General features: G+C 33.9%; 1 protein-coding gene across 8 annotated transcripts in view; it reads right to left on the bottom strand.

The window, feature by feature from the left end:
• Positions 1–22,748, bottom strand: part of Bdp1 (B double prime 1, subunit of RNA polymerase III transcription initiation factor IIIB) — a 94,479-nt gene that overhangs the window by 37,951 nt on the left and 33,780 nt on the right. For 7 of the 8 annotated variants that reach the window (XM_046427417.2, XM_046427430.2, XM_046427411.2 and 4 more), the window contains 10 exons: positions 21,615–21,774; positions 19,485–19,576; positions 18,338–18,539; positions 17,418–17,557; positions 9,785–11,228; positions 8,593–8,780; positions 7,725–7,944; positions 5,003–5,181; positions 3,859–4,069; positions 2,243–2,382 (listed from right to left, as the gene is read on the bottom strand). In XM_046427417.2, the coding sequence (XP_046283373.1) occupies positions 2,243–2,382; positions 3,859–4,069; positions 5,003–5,181; positions 7,725–7,944; positions 8,593–8,780; positions 9,785–11,228; positions 17,418–17,557; positions 18,338–18,539; positions 19,485–19,576; positions 21,615–21,774 (2,976 nt within the window). The remainder of the gene's footprint in view (positions 1–2,242; positions 2,383–3,858; positions 4,070–5,002; positions 5,182–7,724; positions 7,945–8,592; positions 8,781–9,784; positions 11,229–17,417; positions 17,558–18,337; positions 18,540–19,484; positions 19,577–21,614; positions 21,775–22,748) is intronic. The other variant, XM_046427422.2, reaches the window with a different exon arrangement.

Below are 22,748 nucleotides of genomic sequence, written 5' to 3' on the forward strand. Positions count from 1 at the left end.
GAAGCTTACCAATCTGAAAGTCATAAATCCTGAAAAATTAAATTTAAATTCTAAATTGCCAATATTACTTTAAACTATTTAAGTCCTCCAGGTCTACTCAATTATAGATGAGAACATTAAGAGAAGCCGACCTTGAAAGTCACTAATACGTAAAAGCCCACTAGAGTAAATATCAAAATCCTCACAGTGTCTCTACACAACCTATCTTGATCGTCCAGCCTTTAACTCTCCTATGTCTACCACTCCTTGCTCTCACTCTGGTCCACACTGGCCTTTCTGCTGTTTCTACAAACATGCCAGGCATACTCTGAGTACTTCTGAATTGCTGTTCCTACTTCCTGGACATTCTCTTAACCTATTCCTTCACTTCTTTTATTTATTTATTTATTTTTAAATTTTTTGGTTGTTGGTAGACCTTTATTTTATTTGTTTATATGCAGTGCTGAGAATCTAACCCAGTGCCTCATACATGCCAGGCAAGTGCACTACTGCTGAGCCCCAACCTCAGCCCCATGTTCCTTCATTTCTTTTAACTTTTGTCTCCAATGGTACTCCTTCTCCAGCACTTTTTGTTTTTCTCTAATTTATTAGTTATTTATTCAAGTTATTTCTCTTGTTTGTAATCTGTCTCCTCTATTCAAAATAATCTTCACAGTGACAAAAATTTTTGTTTCTTCAGTCTCTTATTATCAGCACTTAGAACAATGTCTGGCACAAAGAGGACACTAAAATATTTGTGAAATGAATGAACAAGAATAAGGTCATAAAATTCTGTCAGATCAAAACCAGATTAAATTATATACAGAAAAGAACAACATAATTAGTAACTAGGAGAGTCAAAGATGTAAACAGGTTCATCTTTAAAGTTTGGGAGAAAGTGTTTCCTAGAATCATTAAGGGAAATTAATTATCAATTCTCCCTGGGATCAGTCATCAACCTAATCCAATAGCATTTCTGAAACAAGTGTATTTGTAATACACTTTAGTGAAAAAAAAACACTACTAAGCATCAGTGACTTCATTTAAACATCAAATTATTAAAAAATGAAGAAATGGCTTACCTATTTCTTAGTCATTTCATTAAGAATTTGAAATTAATGGGAAGTAAAAATTGACCTTAATCATAAAATGAAAAGACTATCAAGAAAAGAAAAAGTAAACAAAATGAATCCATACTAAACCAATAAATGTTTTACATTACAAATCTATTCCAATGAAAGCAAACTGTTTAAAACAACCTAAACTCAACAGCACCCTGTGTTCAGAAAGATGACATAACACGGTTAAATTTTTTTTCTATGACTTCACTTAACTAGAGAATAAAAAAAAGATATAATAATGTCTCTTCTGCACCACCTCCACCCCCACAAAAACCACTATCACTCCATAATTACAGAACACTGGACAGTCAAAGTAAACCCATAGGTGCTGGAGACATCCTAGAAGAAAATGAATAAATATTTCACTAAAACATACTCTAGTTATAAAGATAACATCATAAATTATATGGATCATGAATTATATTCAGAAAGGAAAGGTGTTTTTTACTAAAGAAGCTAATATTCCTACTTTAATACTAGTAATAAAGCAGACTGCAAGAAATATGTAAAAGCATTAATGACAAAATGTCTCCTAACTGCAACTTATTTAAAAGATCATTTTACCATTTGGCTTAGATGTAGTTACCTCTAAATAGAGTATCTAGTAAGTACTTCATAGCACTTATTAAGTCTGATTTTTACTTATAAATTACTAAAGATACAAAGGAATCCTTTAAGTATTTTTTAAAAATAAAGCAAAAGAAAAGAACCTTAAAATATAACAATTTAGCTTTAATGACAAAACTAAGGATAGCTGCCAAACATTCACAATATCAGCAATGTGACTCTTAAAAATATTTAAAGAATTAAATTTAAAATACTCTAGTTTATCCAGGCACGACAGCCAACACCTATAAACCTAGCAGTTCAGGAGGCTGAGATTAAGAGTATTCAAGTTCAAAGCCAGTTTTCCAACTTAGTGGAGCCCTAGGCCTGTCTCAAAAAATAAAAAGGGCTGGGAAAGTGGCTCAGTGGCTAAGTACTCCTGGATTTAATCCCCAGTACCAAAAAATAAAAAAACCTTCTAACTTAATTATTACTTTATCCTTTCATAAAATTTTCAGAATACAAAGTTATATAAAATTATGCAAAAATCCAAACAATGAAAACTTTTGTGCTTTTCTCATTAAAAGCAAACTTACCTCATCTTTTCATCTAAAATATTTCTTTCATTAACATGAAGGTTTTCTACAAGAACCACATGACTTTGATTTTCATCCATTCTGCATTCTGAAACTTTGGAGGATACAGCTTCAATTTCAGTTTCAAGTTGAGAATTTGACTGAAAAGATAAAACCATATTAATGTATTATGTGTTTATTTTACAGCAGAACATACCTCCCAAAATATTTCAATCATTAAAAAGGCTATCTAGTTTAATTTTTTCTTTTTTTTAGTTGTAGGTAGACACAATACCTTTATTTTATTTATTTATTTTTATGTGGTGCTGAGGATCACAGCAATGCCTCACATGTACTAGGCAAGTGCTCTACCACTGAGCTATAACCCCAGTCCCCAGGTATCTAGTTTCTGTTTTTAGCTTTTGGTACTAGAAATTGAACCCAGGGCCTTTTAACGCTGAGTTATATCCCCAAGCCAGGGTATGTAGTTTTGTAAAATTAAGATTCAATAATGCAGCCCCCCACCCAAAAAAAAGGCAAAAAACTTATTACGCAGAATATATTACAAAAAAAATCAGTAAAAAATAAAATTAAGATTCAAACTGGGTAACTGATGTTCATGTTTTGTTGTGAAAACAAGACTGGCTAGGTCAGAAAGAAAATTACAATGACTTTCACAGTAACATGTTTAATGCTTGAAAAACTACAAAAAAAAGTTTAACAGATTTTTTTTTAAGTATTTTGGCTCAAATAAGGATTATTATAATCATACAATCACTTTTAATCTAGGTTTTCCCTTATTACAGGAAAAATAAGGACTACCTGAAATAGTTTCAGGCATTATATTACTTAGTTTTTTTTCTAATATCAAAAGATTTACTAAGAGATTTCTTAAGTTATCATTCAAAATAGCATTGTGGGCTGAGATTGTGGTTCAGTGGTATAGCGCTTGCCTAGCATGTGTGAGGCATTGGATTCAATTCTCAGAACCACGTATAAAGTAATAAATAAATAAAGGTTCATCAACAACTAAAACAATATTTTAAAAACCCACAGTATTGTCACATAGCAAAAAGGGTTTAAATCCTATTTCCTGATATAAAAATCCAATTATAGTATTAAGTGTGCGCATAAGTGTGCATGGAGATTAATTCGGTAAGATAGGTCAAAAGATTCTCAGTGGTTATCTCAGGTGTTGACACTTGAGGTTTACTATTATTTTGTTTTGATTAAACATTTCACATAAGTGTCATTAGTTGGGCAGGTAATGTCTTTTCGGTTAAAAAAAAAAAAAAAAAAAAAAAACCTGAAATAGTAAATCAAACAAAATTGGGACACATTATGTATTCACTAGGGAGAATAAGGGTGAGATGACTATATTCTACTTCAAGCCTGAGCTATCGCTTAATGTTTTTTGTTTTGGGAGGTACCAGTGATTGAACTCAGGGGCCCTCGACCACATATCCCAGCCCTATTTTGTATTTATTTAGAAACAGGGTTTCACTTTTGCTGAAGCTGGCTTTGAACTCCTGATCCTGCCTCAATCTCTGAGCTGCTGGGATTATAGGCTTTCCACACTGGGCTTGATGTTTTAATATGCATTTAAAAGGATTCGATTTAGTTATATGATAACTCACCATTGTCAGGGACTTCTTATTACTTTCATTTTTTTGTAGTAATGATCTTTCTTCCTTAATTATGCCTTTGGCTTCATCATTTTCTACTATTTGCCTGTGTCTAGCCTTTCTTATATTTGGTTTAGGTCTCTGAAGTCGACCCCTCACTGGTCCAGAACTTTGGATAACACTTTCCTTCACTTCTTGTGGGAAAGCTTTAATTTCAGGAGTCCTGTAAAAGAATAGGAAGAAAGAGAGAAGGCCTGATAGTAAAAAGTTGAAAACCATTGTAAAAATATATAATTTAAACCTCTTCTAAAAGCCTCTATAAAAAATACTTCTTACCATTAAAGGAAAATGACGTTTCTGATTATAAAAATATTTTAGAAAAGTTATAAGATAAGGGAAGTTAATGCTTAATGGATACAGTTTAAGTTTGTAGGGGAAAAAAAACAAAAACAAAAAAGTTCTAGAGATGGATGATAGTAATGACTACAGAATAATGTAAACATACTTAATGCCTCTGGTATGTATGCCTCAAATTGATGAAAATGGTAATGAATTCATGGCATATATACATGTATTTTTTAATGAATTTCTTTGTAGAGAATCTTAAGTAGAGGTGGGGTTGTGGCTCAGTGGCAGAGTGCTTGCCTAGCATGTCTGAGGCACTGGATTCAATCCTTAGCACCACATAAAAATAAATAAATAAAATAAAGGCATGCTGTCCATATATTTAAAAAAAAAAAAAAATCTTAAGTAGTTAACAGTAAAGCATTAAAATGTCAATCTGAGCCAGGCACGATGGGGCATGCCTATTACCCAGGAGACTCAGAGGTTAAGGGAGGAGAACTCCCAAGTTTGAGGCCAGGATCAGCAACTTACCACGGCCCTAAGCAACTTAGTGAGACCCTATTGAAGATAAAAAATAAAAAGGGCTGGAGATGGAGCTCAGTGATTAAGTGTCCCTGGTTTCAATCCCCAGTACCAAAAAGTACCAAGTTGAATTCAATTTTATTTTCTATGTAGATAGTCTGCCATATCAATTAAAATAAACCAAATATTCTTTATATTCCTTTTTAAAAAACATTAGCACACTTAAATAATAATAAAAAAATTTTCAAAGAAATGTCTCTTAGATTTTCAAGGAAATATCACTGTTTACCCCGTAGGAACAACTAATTCATTTTCCTGTGTTTGTGTTGCCTGAGACTCCTCTTTAGGTTCATGAGAATTTGAAGGTGAAGTGTCTTTTTCAGTCTGTATACATGGTAATGTGACAGTCTCCTCCTTCTTGTGACCCGATTTATTTTTTTCTCTTGATGTTATTGGGGAAGCCACATCCTGGAAGGCAGAAAAAAGAAATCATCCTGAGTTGGTAAAAGTATAGGGAAATAAGGCCAAGGCAGAAGGATCTCAAGTCCAAGGCCAGCCTGGGTAACTTAGCCAGACTCTGTCTCAAAATAAAATTTTTTAAAAGGGCTGTGTATATCAGAGGCAGAATGCTCCTGGTTTAATTCCCAGTATCCATTCCCGCTAAAAAGTATAGTGAAACAAAAACTTTCATACACCATTTGAAGTAGAAGACAATGGGGCAGTTATTGATCAAAAATTTAAAGTCCCAGCAATTCCACCTCTAGAAATTCATCTTAGGAGCTGGGGATGTGGCTCAGTAGTAGAGAACTTACCTAGCATGTGTGAGGCACTGGGTTCAATCCTCAACACCACACAAAAAATAAACAAATAAAAGTATTGTGTCCATTTATACTTAAAATATATATATAAAGAAAAAGAAAGAAAGAAATTTATCTTATAAAAATACTCAAATAGGGCTGGGTTGTAGCTCAGTGGTAGACCACTTGCCTAACACATGAGGCACTGGTTCAATCCTTAGCACCACATATAAATAAAATAAAATGTGAAAATACTCAAATAGCTGGGCTTATTGATGTACCCTATAATCATCCCAGCAACCTGGGTGGCTGAAGCAGAAGGATCCAAGTTTGAGGCTAGCATCAACAACTTAGCAAGACTCCAGAACATAAAAAAGACCAGACATGTAGCTCAGTGTGTAAAGCACCCCTGGGTTCCATCCTCAGTATTCCCTTCCAACAAAGTACCTATGAGCAAATATACAAAGACACTTATTAGAATAATTTAATAGCCCCCACCCACCTCCAAACAAACAAGATATTGGACATACAACAGATCTATGAGTGGGAGATTATATAAACTTTAATTTCTTTACAATGCAATATGACATAGACATTTAAAAGACAAATTTTACCAGACATGATGGAACACATGTATAATCTCAGCTACATGTGAGGCCGAGTCAGAAGGATGGCAAGCTCCAGGGCAGCATGGGGAAACTTATCAAGACCTGGTCTCAAAATAAAAATTTCAATGAAGGTCTGGGGATGTAGCTCAATGGTAGAGCACTTGTCTAACATGCACAAAGACCTAGGTTCAATCCTCAGTACCTCAAACAAAGACATTTCTCTGTATTGATCCAAAGAAAATGTTCACAGTATTGTGTTCAGTAGAAAAATCAGAAGGCAAGAATGACGCCATTTTTGAAAATAATAAAAATACTTGTATATTATTTTATAAATAGCTACACAGAAAAGTCTAGGAACAAAAATGCAAAGCTGCTATATGATTAATTGGGATGGAGGGATAAGACATTATAAAGGACTCTCACTTTTTAGAACATAGGTATTTTTTTCCAAGTTAAAATTCTTATAATCAGAAAAAATAATTAATAAAAAAGTAGTTTATCTTTTATAAACATAAGGTCAGGAAAAATATAAATACTGATGCATAATAAAGAACTAAAGTACTTTAAGATGCCATGTAAGAATTTTAATTCTTGTTATGGACCATATACTGATACTCTAATTCATACCAAGTTTTTAATTTTTCATTTCACCTTCACAACAGAGTAAAATAAAGCACTATAATTCCCATTTTCCTAGAAGAAATCTGTTACATCATTTGGCTACAGTTGCGAAGCCTGTTAGATATGAGGCATCCCTCAAAAGTTCATGTGTGAGACAATGCAAGAATTTTTTAGGTAAAAAGAGTTAGAAGTGTAGATTATCAATGGATTAATCCATTCTAAGTATTATCTGGGTCAAAACAGTAGACAGGTATGGTATGACTAAGAGGAAGGAAGTCACTGGGTGCATATCTTGGGGTTTACATTTTGTCCCTAGAGAGCAGCACACTGTCTCTGCTTCCTGATTGCCATGTCCTGAGTTGATTCCCTCCACCATGTCCTTCTTCTATAATGTCCTACAAAGCTAAGGATCTGGCCAACCAAGGACTGAATCTCTGAAACCATGAGCCAAAATAAACTTTATCCTCTTCTATGTTATTCATGTCAGGTCTTTTGGTCAGTGACAAAAAGCTAAGGGCTAGGGATATGGTTCAGTAGTATAGTGCATGCACAAGGCCCTAGGTTCAATCCCCAGCACAGAAGTGGGGGTGGGGGTGGAGAGCTAACTAAATATAGCCAGAACCTCAACTTCCTATGACACATTAAGATTCCTACACAAACTCTGCAGAATAATGAGGCACATTAAGCGTGGGAATGTAATCATGCAAAATAAAAATTATATGAAGAAACTTACAACTATAGTAACCCCCAACCCACATACACAAGCATCATCTCTTCTTTTCTACCAGGGATTGAACTCAAAGGCACTTAACCATGGAGCTACATCCCTGGCACTTTTTATTTTGAGGCAAGGTCTCACTAAGTTGATTAGAACCTGCTAATTTGCTGAGGGTGGCCTCAAACTTGCATCAGCCTCCTGAGTTGCTGAGATCACAGGCTCGTGCCAACGCACCCAGCTCCCACAACCTCCATCTTAATCACTCACATGTTGAGAAGGGAGAGTACTAGCTTGTTCACTGTCCTGCTGTATCACAGGGGTCTCTACTTCAGTTTCCAACTTCTTCCCAGGTACATATTTTTGGGCTTCTGCAGTCTCTTTCTTTAAAGCTGCTCTTGTTAAATTTGGTTTTGGTCTTTTTAATAGGCTTCTCACAAAAGGTGCTGGTTTAACTTCAGGTGCCTTCTGTTCTTGAAGAAGAGATCTGCTTTGGGAACAAGGATTATCAAATTTTAGAATGAACTGAAGGGGCAGTGCAAGTGGGATTGAAGGACAAACTTAGCAATTAGCAGTAAACATTAAAACCTAATTCTTTTTTTTATTAAATTATTTATGTATTCTAATTTGTTATATATAATGGCAGATTGCAATTCATTTCATATTACACATATAGAGCACAATTTTTCAAGTCACTAGTTGTACACAAAGTATTTTCAGATCATTTGTGTCTTCATACATGTACTTAGGCTAATGATGTCTAACTCACTCAACTGTCTTTCAAATCCTAATTCTTAACAGGAAAACAAATCAACTTATTTGGTAGATTCCAAAAACCAAGAGTAGTACAATCCAGGCATGAATCTAGGGAATTACGTTGTCATTATACAAAGAAAGCAGTTTGTAAAACCTATGTTGACTTAGGAGTAGGTGGTCTGTCAATTTTATATATGATAGTGATTCTTACAAGCCAGTGTCAGAATGACCTCAATCCCGTCTCCTAGTCTTCCAAAAACTATTTAAAAATCTCTAACACTATCCTGTATGTTATGCCTTGAAACCTTAGTTTGACATAATCTATAAATACAACTTTATATGCTTTTTCTTTAAAAACACTTCGACCTTTATATACTTATACCTTAAATTAATATCTGAAAACTGTTCTGGAACATCTGGAGGTCTTATCTCCTGGTCTTCTATTTCACCAATTTCAGAAGTTTGTGAAGAAGTCTTCAAATGACTCAAATGACAGGATACCTCCTTTTCAGAATTTCTGTTTTCTTCTGTAGGCATATGCATCACTGACAATACTTCACTGCTAATATTCTAAGGAAATAGTTACAGTAAATGAGCACATACACATTCTACAAGCATTTCATACATTACAAACTTCAAATGTCTATTGTCTTCTGGACACTTTCCTTTAAAACTTTCGTTCTTAATTTCTAAATAAAATTTAACATACAAATGTTAAAACCCAGAACCAAGGAAAAAGTTTTCCTTTTATATTGTGCATTAGGATTTTTCCAAACCACAAGTGCCATTATCTAACCAAGAAAAGGTCAGAAGGGGCTGCAGCTGGGGCTCAGCAGTAGCATACTTGCCTGGCATGTGTGAGACACCAGGTTTGATCCTCAGTATCACATATAAATAAATAATATAAAAGTCTATCGACAACTAAAAAAATATTTTTAAAAATGTGTATTTAAAAAAAAAGTCAGAAAAAAAATTCTTAAAAAAAAGGATGAACTTCAAATAACATGAACAAGATAAAATTTTCAACAAAAGAAACTTAGAAGTAACGTAAATCAGGTAGAACAGTAAATAAAGAGAAATACAGACACAAATATGGCCAAAATAAAAATTCCAGCATATGTTCACACTCCTTTTATCAAAAAAAAAAAACAAAAAAAAACCTTCAAATAGTTACTAAAAATTTGTTCGGCATGGTGCCATATGCCTATAAAAACAGTGACTATGACTACAGAGGCTGAGACTAAAAGTGGAAGATCTCAAATTTGAGGCCAGCCTCAACAACTTAGTGAGACGCTATCCAAAATAAAAAATTAAAAAGAAGAGGATGTGTCTCAGAGATAAAGTGTGTCTGGTTTCAATCCCCAGTATCTAAACTTTTTTTGTTTTGTTTTGTTTTTTAAAGAACACAGTTTTTCAAGGTCCAAAATATAAAATTTTAAGACTGGGAAAGACTTGCAACTTTTAGAGATTTAAAGTGTTGTTGGATTTTTAAAGTCAATAATCATGGAATTATTTTGGTAACTTTGACCTGAAAAAATTATTTTTAAAAAACTTAAAGGACAAAAAATACATACTTTCATATCTAGTGAAGGTTCGGTACTGGTGTCACCACTACTGCTCTGCATTACATTTGCTTCAGTTTGCTTTGAAGTACTGGATTCCTCTGATTCGTTTTCCCTTGGAGAAATGTCTGTTTTTCCAGTTTTTTCCAAATCTGCCACCATTTCCTCGGTAACACCCATCTTTTCAGATCCTCTCTTCCCCAAGGAATTTTTTTTTCCAGTATCTTTCAAATCTGCCTCCATTCCCTCAGTGGCAATCATCTCTTCTGATATGGTCTCCATCGGGGAAATGTCTCTTCCAGTATCTTTCAAATCTGCCTCCATTCCCGCAATAGCAGTTATCTTTCCTGATATGGTCTCCATCAGGGAAATGTCTGTTTCAATTTCTTTCAAATCTGCCTCCATTCCCTCAATGGCAGTCATCTCTCCTGATATGGTCTTCATGGGGGAAATGTCTCTTCTAGTATCTTTCAAATCTGTCTCCATTCCCTCAACAGCAGTCATCTCTCCTGACACAGTTTCCATAAGGGAAATGTCTATTCCAGTATCTTTCAAATCTGCCTCCATTTCCTCAATGGCAGTCATCTCTCCTGCTACGGTCTCCATCAGAGAAATGTCTCTTCCAGTTTCTTTCAAATCAACCTCCCTTTCCTCTAGGTCATTGACCGTCACTAGCACCTTTTCCCTTTGGGAAATATCTCCTATACTTTCTTTTAGATCTGTTTTCATTTCATCTATAGTTGTGACTTCCTCTGGAGCCTTTACTAACGCAGATATTTCTCTTCCTTCAGTTTCTTCCAAATCTGTCTTTCTTTCCTGAGTGACATCAATCTTTTGTGGAGTCCTGTCCCTTATGGGCATCTCTCTTCCAGTTTCTTTCAAATTTGTCTCCATCTCACCTATAGACTTGATTTCTTGGACATTTTCCTGTGGGGATATTTCTCTTATTCCAGTTTCTTCCAAATTTTTGTCTATTTCCTGAATGGCATCAATCAATTCCTGCACCTTCTTCCTTGGGAAAATCTCTCTTCCAGTTGTTTTCAAATCTGTCTCCCTCTGCACAGTGCTCTCGGTCATTTCTGATAGCATCTCCCTTGGGCAAATTTCTTTTCCAATTGCTTTCAAATCTGCCTGCATTTCCATAGTATTATCAGTTATTTCTGGCATCTTCTCCATGAGAGAAATGTCTCTTCCAGTTTCTTCTAAATATGACTTAGTTTCTTTAGCAGTAGTGGTTGTCACTGGTACCTTCTCCCTCGGTAGGGTGTCTAGTTTTACAATTTCTCTCAAAGCCACTGTCATTTCCCCAGAGGCAAGAATCTCCTCTGGTACTTCTTCCTTAGAGGATCTCTCTCTTCTTCCATTTCCTCTTCCTATATTTGGCTTTGGTTTCTGAAATCGGGTCCTTGAAACAGGGACTTGTTTAACAACATCTGCTTGTTTATCTTCTTGAATGCTATTAAAAAAAAAAAAAAAAAAGAGGAGACAATCAAATTTTAAACAAGAATACCAGCGGAAGAAATGATAGTCAAGAAATCATTATGAAAACACCAGACATGCTCAAATTTTAAAAATTAAGGGGCTGGGCATAGCTCAATGTTAGGGCATGTTCTTGTATGGCCCTGGATTCAATTTCCAGCAATAAAAATTAGAATGAAGTAAAAATAAAAACAATCAAGGAAGCCCCCAGGATCAGTGGAGAAAATTTTAAAATCAAAGGAGAAAAAAAATTATCTTTTTACATTATAGTAAATTTTAAAGTAATAACTGTACCTACTTATACAAGACACATATAGAAAGGTCAAATATTAATGAGATCAATAACAGTAGCCACTAATTGTCCCTGAATAGTCCCTTTCCAATTGTCATTCTCACCATTCCATGCAAATACTAGATGGGAAAGACTCTGATAATCTATGTTGGCATTACTTCATGATGTTTTTCTGCATTTCCCTCTCTTTGCTCCAATTTTCTTGTACCCAGACATACATTTTGCGATGACAGACTTGACCATCTCAAACAGTTAGATGAAAATATAATTTGAATAAGAAAGTCTTCTAAGGAACTAGGTCTGCCTTCCAAACATTTTTTTATTTGTTCTAATTAGTCATACATGACAGCAGGATGCATTTCAACTCATTGTACACAAATGGAGCACAAGTTCTCATTTCTCTGGTTGTACACAATGCAGAGTCATATCATTCATGTAATAATACACATACATAGGGTAATAATGTCCATCTCATTCCACCATCTTTCCCATATCCACACTCCTACTCCTCTCTGCCCAATCCAAAATTTCTCCATTCTTCTCTCCCCCACCCTCATTATGGATCAGCATCCATTAATAGAGAAAACATTTGGCCTTTGGTTTTTTGGGGATTGCTCACTTTGCTTATCACCGAAGTTTTTTTAGTTGTATATGGTCACAATACTTTTATTTGGTGCTAAGATCAGACCCAGTTTCTCACATGTGCTAGACAAGTGCTCTACCACTAAGCCACAACCCCAGCCCCCAAACATTTTTTAAAAATCTTAAATGACACAATGCACTAAATATATATTTTTTTATTTTTAGTTGTAGTTGGTTGGACACAATACCTTTATTTTACTTATTTTTATGAGGGCCTCACATGTGCTAGGCGCACTCTCTACCTCTGAGCCTCAATCCCAGCCCACAATGCATTATATTTTGCTGAACTATTGGACATTTTTTTTACAATCACTATCCACAACAAGCACTTTGTTCTCCAGAAAGCAACAGCATTCTTTTGCTTTGTATTTTCCATGATAGCTAGTAAAACCAATTGAAATACATACACAAATGAAGGAGCTTAGTTAGTATTGAGAGGTCGTTAATCTTAGGCAAAAGCTAGATCAAAAGAAACAAAAAAGATTTATTCAGCCATGTCAGGCTGAACAAGTATATAACTGCACATTTAACAGCTTTAAAAAAAGATTTATTAGGGGCTGGGGTTGTGGCTCAGCGGTAGAGTGCTCACCTAGCACAAGTGAGGCGCTGGGTTTGATCCTCAGCACCACATATAAATAAATAAAATAAAGGTATTTTAAAAATAAAAAATAAATTTAAAGAATGTGTGTGTGTGAATTATCCTTAAAATTCACGAACTTTAAAAAAATATATTAAAAATTATGACTGCAGAAGGAGGAGATGAACAGAGGATGGTTAACATGTATGAGGGTATAAATATGTAGGAGAAAAAATGTCACAGAAGGATAACTATGATTGACAATAATTAATTAGATATTCAAAATAGCTAGTAGAAATGATTTTTAAAAAATTGTTTTTGTAGATGGACACAATACTTTTATTTTATTTATTTATTTTTATGTGGTGCTGAGGATCCAACCCAGTGTCTCACACGTGCTAGGCAAGTGCTCTACCACTGAGCTACAACCATAGCCCGTAGAGAGAATTTTGACTGTTCCTAATTCAAAGAAATGACAAATGTTGAGACAACAAATTTGCCAATTACCTTGATAATTATACACTGAATATAAGTACTGAAATATCCCACTATGCTCCATAAATATATGTAATTACTATGTGTCAATTAAATATTTTTAAACATTTTTAAAATAGAGGAGCTAACAGACAAGCACTTCTTGTAACTAAGAAAAAATATATTTTTTTATTTTTTTGAAAAGAACTAAAGCTAAGCATAATGGCGTACACCTGTAATCACAGCCTCAGCAACTTAGCAAGGCCCTAAGAAACTTAGTGAGACCATTTCTCAAAATGTAAAAACAGCAGGGCGGAGGGGACACATTGGGGAGGATACACAGGTCTGTCACTCAGTGCTAAAGTGCTTCTGGGTTAAATCCCCAGTATAAAAAAAGACTAAAATTAAATGACAGGATTTTCAGGATCTTGCTCCTTTCATACCTAAAAACAACAGAAACTGCACCATTCACCTGGGGTAAGTAAACACAGAAAAGGGCCACAATGTCAGGTTGCCAACTTTAGAAAGAAGGATGACCAATGAAAGAAAATAAATGCAAGGCCCACCCAAGTGCAAAATTCCCTCCTACCAACATGAGCCCAAAGTCAGTGGGCAGTACAGTATAAGCCATCTCAGACCATAAACATTTTGAGATTTGAAAAAGATACTATATCAAAGGGATAAAAAAATAACAAAAATAATGAAAAGGAAGGTATTACTTGCACGAATTTTTGTAGGATCTAAACTTTCTTCACTGAAATATCTGTTTTTTTATAATGTGATTTTTTACTTAAAAAAGTCTTTAGGAAATAGACTGATTTTCAAATTGTACTTGTTTATATAACTGAGGTATTTATATCTATCACTAACTTTAGTGAACAATAAATGCAAAATTAATATAAACTGACAAAGGAAATTTAACGTGGTTAATCCTGGATGGATTTCACCCCATTCCTTTTTTTTTTTTTTTTAAATTATTAAATATTTATTTTTTGAGGGCTGGGGATATAGCTCAATTGGTAGCTCAGCTTGCCTCACATGCACAAGACCCTGGGTTCAATCCCCAGCACCACAAAATAAATAAATAGATAGATAAATATTTTTTTAGTTGTAAGCCAACACAATACCTTTATGTTATTTTAATGTGGTGCTGAGGATTGAACCCAGTGCCTCAAGCACACTAGGCAAGCATTTTTCCTCTGAGCCAAAACTGCAGGCCCTTACTGCATTCTTTATTATCCTCATCCAAAAACACCTAGCTTTTAGTGAGGTTACTCTGCTAGGAATATGATTTCAGAATCATGAGAAAAGAGAATTTTTATAAAGTCATATTTTCAACACTGGTTTATCCTTTAAACATATAAATGCATTAATAAGCAAATACTTTATTGGTAGTTTCCTTATTTCAGTATCAATTCAAATTGTAAGATACAAACATGAAATGTTATAATTGTGCTTAAACAGCTGAAACTGTTTTTATATAATAAAAGGACTTTCATAAGTTTATTTTTATGGATAAAAAATATGATATATGATAACTCACTGAGTTCATGAATAATAAATCAACAAATATTTCTAAGTCCTATTACATGCCAGAAAGTACCTATGAACTGGGAATACGATGATGAGCAACACAGACCTTTTCTCATAGAATTCATATCAGCTGCATAATTAACTGAAGAGCAGTTTTTGAGACTGGAATTCAGATATTAATTAATTCAGAATATTTCTCAACTTAAAATATACAATGGATCCATAAATTCTCTCCATGGATCACAGAATTTAAGAAGAAAAGCAAACAAAGGAGATCATGACTAAAGAAAGGATAGGCACAAAATTATACATCTACTTCCAGGTCCACATTGTGTTTTTCTAAAATGTAGAGTTAAGAATCTACAAAACATTGGCATGCCTCCTTAAGATAAATCATCAATCATGACACAAGCCCCAATATTTATATAAAAGATACATAATTGTCTAGAAGATTGTTTGAAAAAAACATTCACTAATTTATCGAATGAAGAATTTTTTAATACATTATCCATTTCTCTTACACAGCATCTTGAACAGACCAAAGTGTTCAGAGTAGGGGAAAGGGAAAACTGCCTAGTAAATACAAAGAGATATATGATTTGACAAAACACAGAATTTTAGAATTTTTTTTAATGATCCTGGACATCCATAAAGTCAGAAAAGTCACATGATAAAGCTACCTGTGGAGAGGGAAGTTGCTGAGATCAAATTGTGTACTGGTGTTAACAATATCTACCAGTTTTCTGAAACTCAGAGGCACCCAAAGAAAATCTAATTTTCTACTAAGCCACGTTATTATTATGTGTGGTGCTGGGGAATGAACCCAGGGCCTTTTGCATGAGGCAAGCACTCTACCAATTGAGCTATATCTCCAGCCCCACATTAATTTTTAAATGTTTTTTTCATTTACATTTTTTTCAGTTGAATGCAGGCTCCAACCTGTCAGTTTCCTGAAAATAAAATCTGATACATAACAAGTAATATACTTGGACAGGTTCCTACTCAAAAAATTCTGTGGCACATTGGTAGCGAAAGAGTTGAGGGGTGAAGCAAAAATAGTAGAGGAAGCAAGAAATACAGAAAATTTTCTGTTTTAATAAAGGTTTAAATACATTTAAATTGGTGTAACAAAGCACAACAGCTGGGTATGGTGGTGCACACATATGATCCCAGCTACTTGGGAAGTGAAGGCAGGAGGATCACAAATTCAAAGCCAGCCTTAGCAACTTAGTGAGGCCCTAAGCAACTTGGTGAGACCCTGTCTCCTTGGACAGTGTATACATGGGAGTCCATTATTGTTCTCTCTGCATCTGTGTGCATTAACCATTCCCAAAATAAAAATTTTTAAGGTACACTAATAAGTCCATCACTCTGGTTTAGTACCCTCCAGAGGGGAAATAAAAACTTTGGCTACAAAACAGTATGGGTTTTGGGCTGGTGTTGTAGCTCAGAGATAGAACACTTGTCTAGCATGCAAGAGGCACTGGGTTTGATCCTCAGCACCACATAAAAATGAAATAAAGATATTGTGTCCACCTAAAACTAACAAATAAATACTTTTAAAAAAACAGATGGGTTTTCATTAATAAGTTCTACATAAAATTTATATCAATCTTTTTAAAAAAAATTTTTTGTAGTTGTATATGGACAGAATGACTTTATTTTGTTTATTTTTATGTGGTGCTAAGGATTGAACCCAGTGCTTCACACGTGCAAAGCAAGCATTCTGCCACTGAGCTATAGCCCCAGCCCTATATCAATCTTAAATAAAAGCAATATGTGATCAATCTAATACCAAAAAATAAATAAATAAATAAGAAATAGCATTTGTAGGCTGGGGTTGTGGCTCAGTGGTAGAGTGCTTGCCTCGCACATGTGAGGCACTGGGTTTGATCTCAGCACCACATAAAATAAATAAAGGTATTGTGTTTATCTATAACTAAAAAAAAAATATTTAAAAAAATAGCATTTACATATTTAGATACAGGCATTTAACTTAATATGCATATTAAGTGATAAGCTACTCAAGTTAACACAAATTCTAATTTATGGTAAGTAACTCTTTTCAAGCCACCAATAACTAAGAAGTCAAAATAAAAGCTATGACATAAAGTTCCTTGGAGATCAAGTTGTACTTTGAAATATCTTTGAACATTTTATGACTTGTACTTATCACACAGAAAATAAATCCAATCTGATTTGGTCTAAAAGAACTGATTAAGTTCTAAAACCATACAAAATTAAGCTTGGCACAGTGGTGCACACTGGTAATCCCAGAAACTCAGAAGGCTGAGACAAGAGGATTGAAATGAAAGGGCAGCCACAGGTCCTTAGGGAGGCCCTAAGCAACTTAGTGAGACCCTGTCTCAGAAAATAAATGGGGAGATGGTGTTGTAGCTCAGAGGAAGAGCACTTGCCTTGCATGTGTGAGGCACTGGGTTCAATTCTCAGCATCATATATAAATAAATGAATGGAAAATAAAGGTCCATCAATGACTAAAAATATATACTAAAAAAAAAAAAAAAAAAATGAGCTGAGTACGATGTAGCTCTGTGGCAAAAATGCTCCTGGGTTAATTCTCTAGTACCAAAAAAAAAAAAGACTATACAAAATTCAAAAATTACATCATCAATAAAATGATGCTTACCTTAGACATTCACTAAGAGTCTTGGGCTCATCTGGTTCCACTTTTTGAAAAGAAGAATCTTTTCTCTCAGGTTGTGATATGACATGTGACATTTCCCTATTGAAATTTTTACATGACTGATCTTCTATTTGTTGAGGAATCTTAATAACAAAGAAAAATTTTTTAATATTTTAGATTTCACAATCAAAGATAATTTTTAAAAACTGCACTGAATATTTTGTGTTATATGAGAAAAATGAAAAAAACTTCAAAACTATAAAATGAAATTCAAAGGGTTCTTTTTAAATGTATTTTCTTTAGGTATCTCAGAAAAATTTCATAAGCCACAACTTTTACCTTATCTCAAAGCTCCCATTCTTTTCTGCCAAATCATAAAGCAAGTAACTATTTTAGACTGATCTGTGAGAATTATTTCATGGTGTCCCTCTTTCTGAATCTTTCTATTTATTATAATTGCATTACAACCAGATAAATTACAACAGAGGAAATCCAAATCTTACATCATACCAACCTTCTTATAAAGACTATGTAAATAATCTAAAATTCATGATCTTTGTTCCTGGAATTATGGTTTAGAGGGAAACTTTCAACATCTTATTCTATTTGAGCCAATACTAAAAGTTACTCATTTAACTATCTTTTCAAATGGAAAGGGTAATTCAGAAATTCGTTGAGTAATAGGGAAAAAGCAAGTCCAAATATGAGGGAATGTGAAAGCAAATTACAAATCATGTCAATGATCAAAATCTAAAATGGCTTTACAGTTAGCAAAACTGGTATCTATGAAATTTTGACGATAAATTTAATAATCAAAGAAACACAAACTATTTAGCCATTTGTTGTTTTTAAAAGGAATGAGAGATTTATGTTAAGACTATGTACTTACTTAACACAATGTGAAAAAAAATCAAAGTACTTACTTCTCCATCAACACAGGACTCATTTTCATTATTCTCCCTATCAACCCCAATTTTTTCCTGTGATCCAAGAATTTCTTTTCTTTCTGCAGCTTTCCCTATATTTGGCTTTGGCCTTGGTAATCGGCCCCTTATTGGTCGTGTAGGTCTAAAAGCCTTTGGTTGATTATCTTCATGCAGACAAGATTTGTCACTCAAACTAGAACTACAAAAAAATAAAATCAATGTTTATTTTGAAGTCACAAACTGATTGTTTTTTAGTATTTCCTTCTCCATGATATTAATGAGAAAACAATTCAGAATATAAAATAATTCACAGGTATCCTCAAGAACATCTTCAAGGTTATTCATACATTTAGTCCCTACTCTTTTGAACAGATATAATCCTGGAAGCCTGACTACAAAAAATATTTTTAAATCAATTTTTCATTACAAAATTGGTCAGCCAGGTATGGTAGTGTACACCTGTCATCCTCACTACTTGGAAAGGTGAAGCAGAAGGATGGCAACTTCAAGGGTAGCATGGGCAACTTGGTAAAACGCTGTCTCAAAATCAAATAAAAAAGGGATGGAGAGGTAGCCCAGTGGTTGAGCACTTTTGAAGCTTACGTCAGGTCCTGGATTCAATCTCCAGCATCACAAAAAAAGAAGGAAAAAAAAAACTGGAAAAATCTACATCAATCAAGGATGTAATACTAGTATGCCTCATACAGAATACTACTAAATGTTATACAATTCCAGGATATTAGTCCCAAATTATAGTATAAATTGGACCACCTGAAATAGCCCAGAACCTACTGGTTAAAGTCACACTGGAGTGGAGTTGTTATGGTTCTCCACATTGAGTTAAATAATCCCTTCTGAAATCCCTTACTATAAAATTTTCCAGAAATATTATCTTAACCATTCCTGTATTTAACAACACATTGTGAAAATTACAAATGTAATTGCTAATTCAATGGGTCCAAGCCATAATTTGTATTTATGATGTCAAGCATAGAAAACATTACTAAAATGTTTCATCACCACCTACAGTTGAAAATGGACTTAAATTAGATGAAAATAGTAATAGAGTTTATCAAGCAGAAAACAAGTGATTAGAATCATTCCTAAAAGTTAACTACTTTTGTATTACTTTCTAAGTACTTACTTAGATACAGTTTCAGCTTCTAGGTTCTCTCTTTCTGTATTCTCCATTTCAAAACAGTCACCTGTATTCACTTCATTTTTTTCCATGTGATTCTGTGAATTTAATTTTTACAGTTAATCTACTTATTATTAAAAAGTTCAAACGTTGTTAGAAACAAATGAAAATTAAAACAATGAAATTGCATTTTTTGTATTTACACCAGGAAAGATTTTCTAATAATCCTAAATGCAAATGAGAATATTATAAAACAAATAATCTCATTCATTAATAGTCAGCCCTTTTCAATTTGAAGAGTCTTGAAAATGTTCATATCCTTTGACTCAGTAATATCTTGTGAAGACTTTTAAGAAAGTAAATGGAAAAATATCTACACACTAGATTGTTCAATGGAACATTAAATAAAATAGCAAACACTGCAGACAGACAAATTTTCCAAAAATGAGAAAATAATTAAATAAGTTCGGTTACACACCACTGTAAGAGTATCACTAAAAACCATGTTTTCATTTCATTCTCAGAGACAGAAGGACACAGGAACATTCACTCAATGCTAACAGCAATGTAAATAGATTCTTTGACAATGCATAAGAACCATAAAAATATTTTAATTTGAACCAATAATATAATCCCCATGACCCATAAAAATATCGTTTCTTTAAGAAAACTCTACTTACGCTGGGTGCAGTAGCACCATGCCTGCAATCCCAGCGGCTCAGGAGTTTGAGGCAGGAGGATCACAAGGTCAAAGCCAGTCTCAGCAATGGCAAGGCACTAAGCAACTCAGTGAGACCCTGTCTCTAAATAAAATACAAAATAGGGCTGGGGATGTGGCTCAGTGCTTAAGTGCCCCTGGTACCAAAAAAAAAAAAAACGAAGAAGGAAGAAGGAAGAAGAAGAGAAAACCCTACTTACAAAATTGCTTACTTTTATTTTTAAAAATTAAAGAAAAACAAAACAATCATATAATCCATTAGAGAAATGATCAGGTAAATCAATAATGTTAATCCAATGCATTTTTATTTATTTATTTATCTATCTATCTATTTATTTATTTATTTATTTATTTTTGTGGTACCAGGGATTGAACCTAGGAGCACCTAACCACTGAGGCGCATTCCAGCTCTTTTTATATTTTATTTAGAGACAGAGTCTCACTGAGTTGCTTAGAGCCTTGCTCAGTTGCTGAGGCTGGCTTTGAACTCACAATCCTCCAGCCTCAGCCTTCATTGGGATTATAGGAGTGTGCTACCATGTTCAGCCCAATACATTATTTAAAAGTTCGATCAGACCCAAGAATATATATACGAATAGCTCCAGAGAAAAAAATGTTTTAACTATTGTACACATCATGGTTAGGCACTAGAGAAATGTTTTCATACACAGAGAAAGTTCATAAAGCACAAATAGGAATGTGACTGCCTATGTTCAGATAAAAGTACTATGGGTATAATGTATAGATGGTTTAAGAAATATTTTTTTAAAAGTTTTTATGTAAGTAAACAAAAGATTTATCATTACTGAGGATGTTTCAAATGATACGTCCCCTAGCTCTAAAGAAAATATATAAAAGAGGGGTTGGGGCTGTAGCTCAGTGGTGGAGCACTTGCCTAGCATGTGTGAGGTGCTAAGACTGAGTTCAAGTCTTAGCACCACATGTCAATAAATAAAGTTCTATCAACAACTAAAAAGAAATTTTTTTAAAAAGAAAATATATCAAAGGGCTGCTGTTGTAGCTCAGTGGTAGTGTGCTTACCTATAAATAAATAAATAAAGCAAGCTCCATCAACAACTAAAAAATATATAATTAAAAAAATATGTAAACAAGAGACTAATAAGATAGGAACAAACCTAACTAACGTTGATGTGTAAGTTATTTTATTGGTTTTAATATCAGTAACAGTCATCTGTAATTACAAGGTGAATTTTTTTTTTTTTTGGGGGGGTAGGGTTCTTTTTTTTTTTTTTGTCTTTTTTGGAACTGGGGGTCAAACCCAGGGCTTTGAGAATGCAAGGCAGACGCTTTGCCACTGAGCTACATCCCAGCCCACAAGGTGAATACTTTTATTACCAATTTCTTAGGAAAAAATTTTATTTTATAATTTTAATTCCAGTAAGTCTCCTATGTCATACCTTCTCAACTGAAGTTTCTGAACATGAACTCTTGCTCTCTGCATCTGTTTTGTTTTGTGAACAAGTTGATTTCTTCCCAACTGCTCTTGATAGATTCGGTTTAGGTTTCTGGAGTCGACCTCTCAAAATTGGTTTTACATTTTCTGCCGGATCCGTCTCCCTAAAAAAATTACTTAAACTGTAAGCAACATGCAGTTATGTTCAAGTAAAATTCTGAACCAGAAAGAATTTCTTTGAAAGTTTACTTACTATAGAAATGACAAAGAAAATTGAGAGACAAACTTGTTCTATTAGACGTGACAAATATACTGCTGAGCATCAATAATTAATGCAGGTAGTGGTATTAACATATGAATAAACAGATAAATGAAACAAATTTCAAACACTGGTTCTAAAATGTATATTTTAACACATAATAAAGGTAGCATCTCAAAACAGTGAAGAAAAAATGAAATACAAAATACAGTGTTTTAAAAAATATACTAGATAAAATTAAATAAATGGTGATGAAAAAACTGAATAACATTGAGAAAAAAATAAAACAAGCATCATCTCTTATACTGTGCTGACAATATATGCGAAGTAGATCAAAGATTTAAATTAAACCATAGAAGTAATATGGATGAGTTGCTAAGGCTGACTTTGAAGTTGCAATCCTCCTGCCTTAGCCTCCGGAGCTAGTAAGATTATAGGCATGTGCCACCACCATGGCCCAGCCATTTCATAGCAGTTAATGTCTGAACCATATGAATGTACCTATTGCATTGTGGTCCATGCCTATAACACCAGCAACTGGGGATGTGAGGCAGGAAGTTTCCAAGTTTAAAGCTAGTCTAGGAAACTTAGCCAGAGCCTGTCTCAAAATAAAAAGGGTGGAGACTTAGCTCAGAAGTAGATTGTCCTGGGTTCAACTTCTGATTTAAAAAAAAAAAGCTACTATTTTTGAAAGAAATAAAAATAACTCAAACCACTACAAGTAAAATCTCATAGCAAATATTTAATCTTCTGAACTATTTTAGAAGTTCACTGCTAAATTACCACCTTGCTGAAAGCTCACACATCAAATATGAAAAAGAAAATTTGTATAATGGAATATAAAGTAAAAAACCCTGATATAGCACTAACAAACCACAG

This window comes from Marmota monax, unplaced genomic scaffold (genome assembly GCF_021218885.2).
Source record: "Marmota monax isolate L192 unplaced genomic scaffold, Marmota_monax_Labrador192_F-V1.1 WCK01_AAM20220418_F8-fsc00018, whole genome shotgun sequence".
In the NCBI taxonomy this organism is placed as follows: Eukaryota; Metazoa; Chordata; class Mammalia; order Rodentia; family Sciuridae; genus Marmota; species Marmota monax.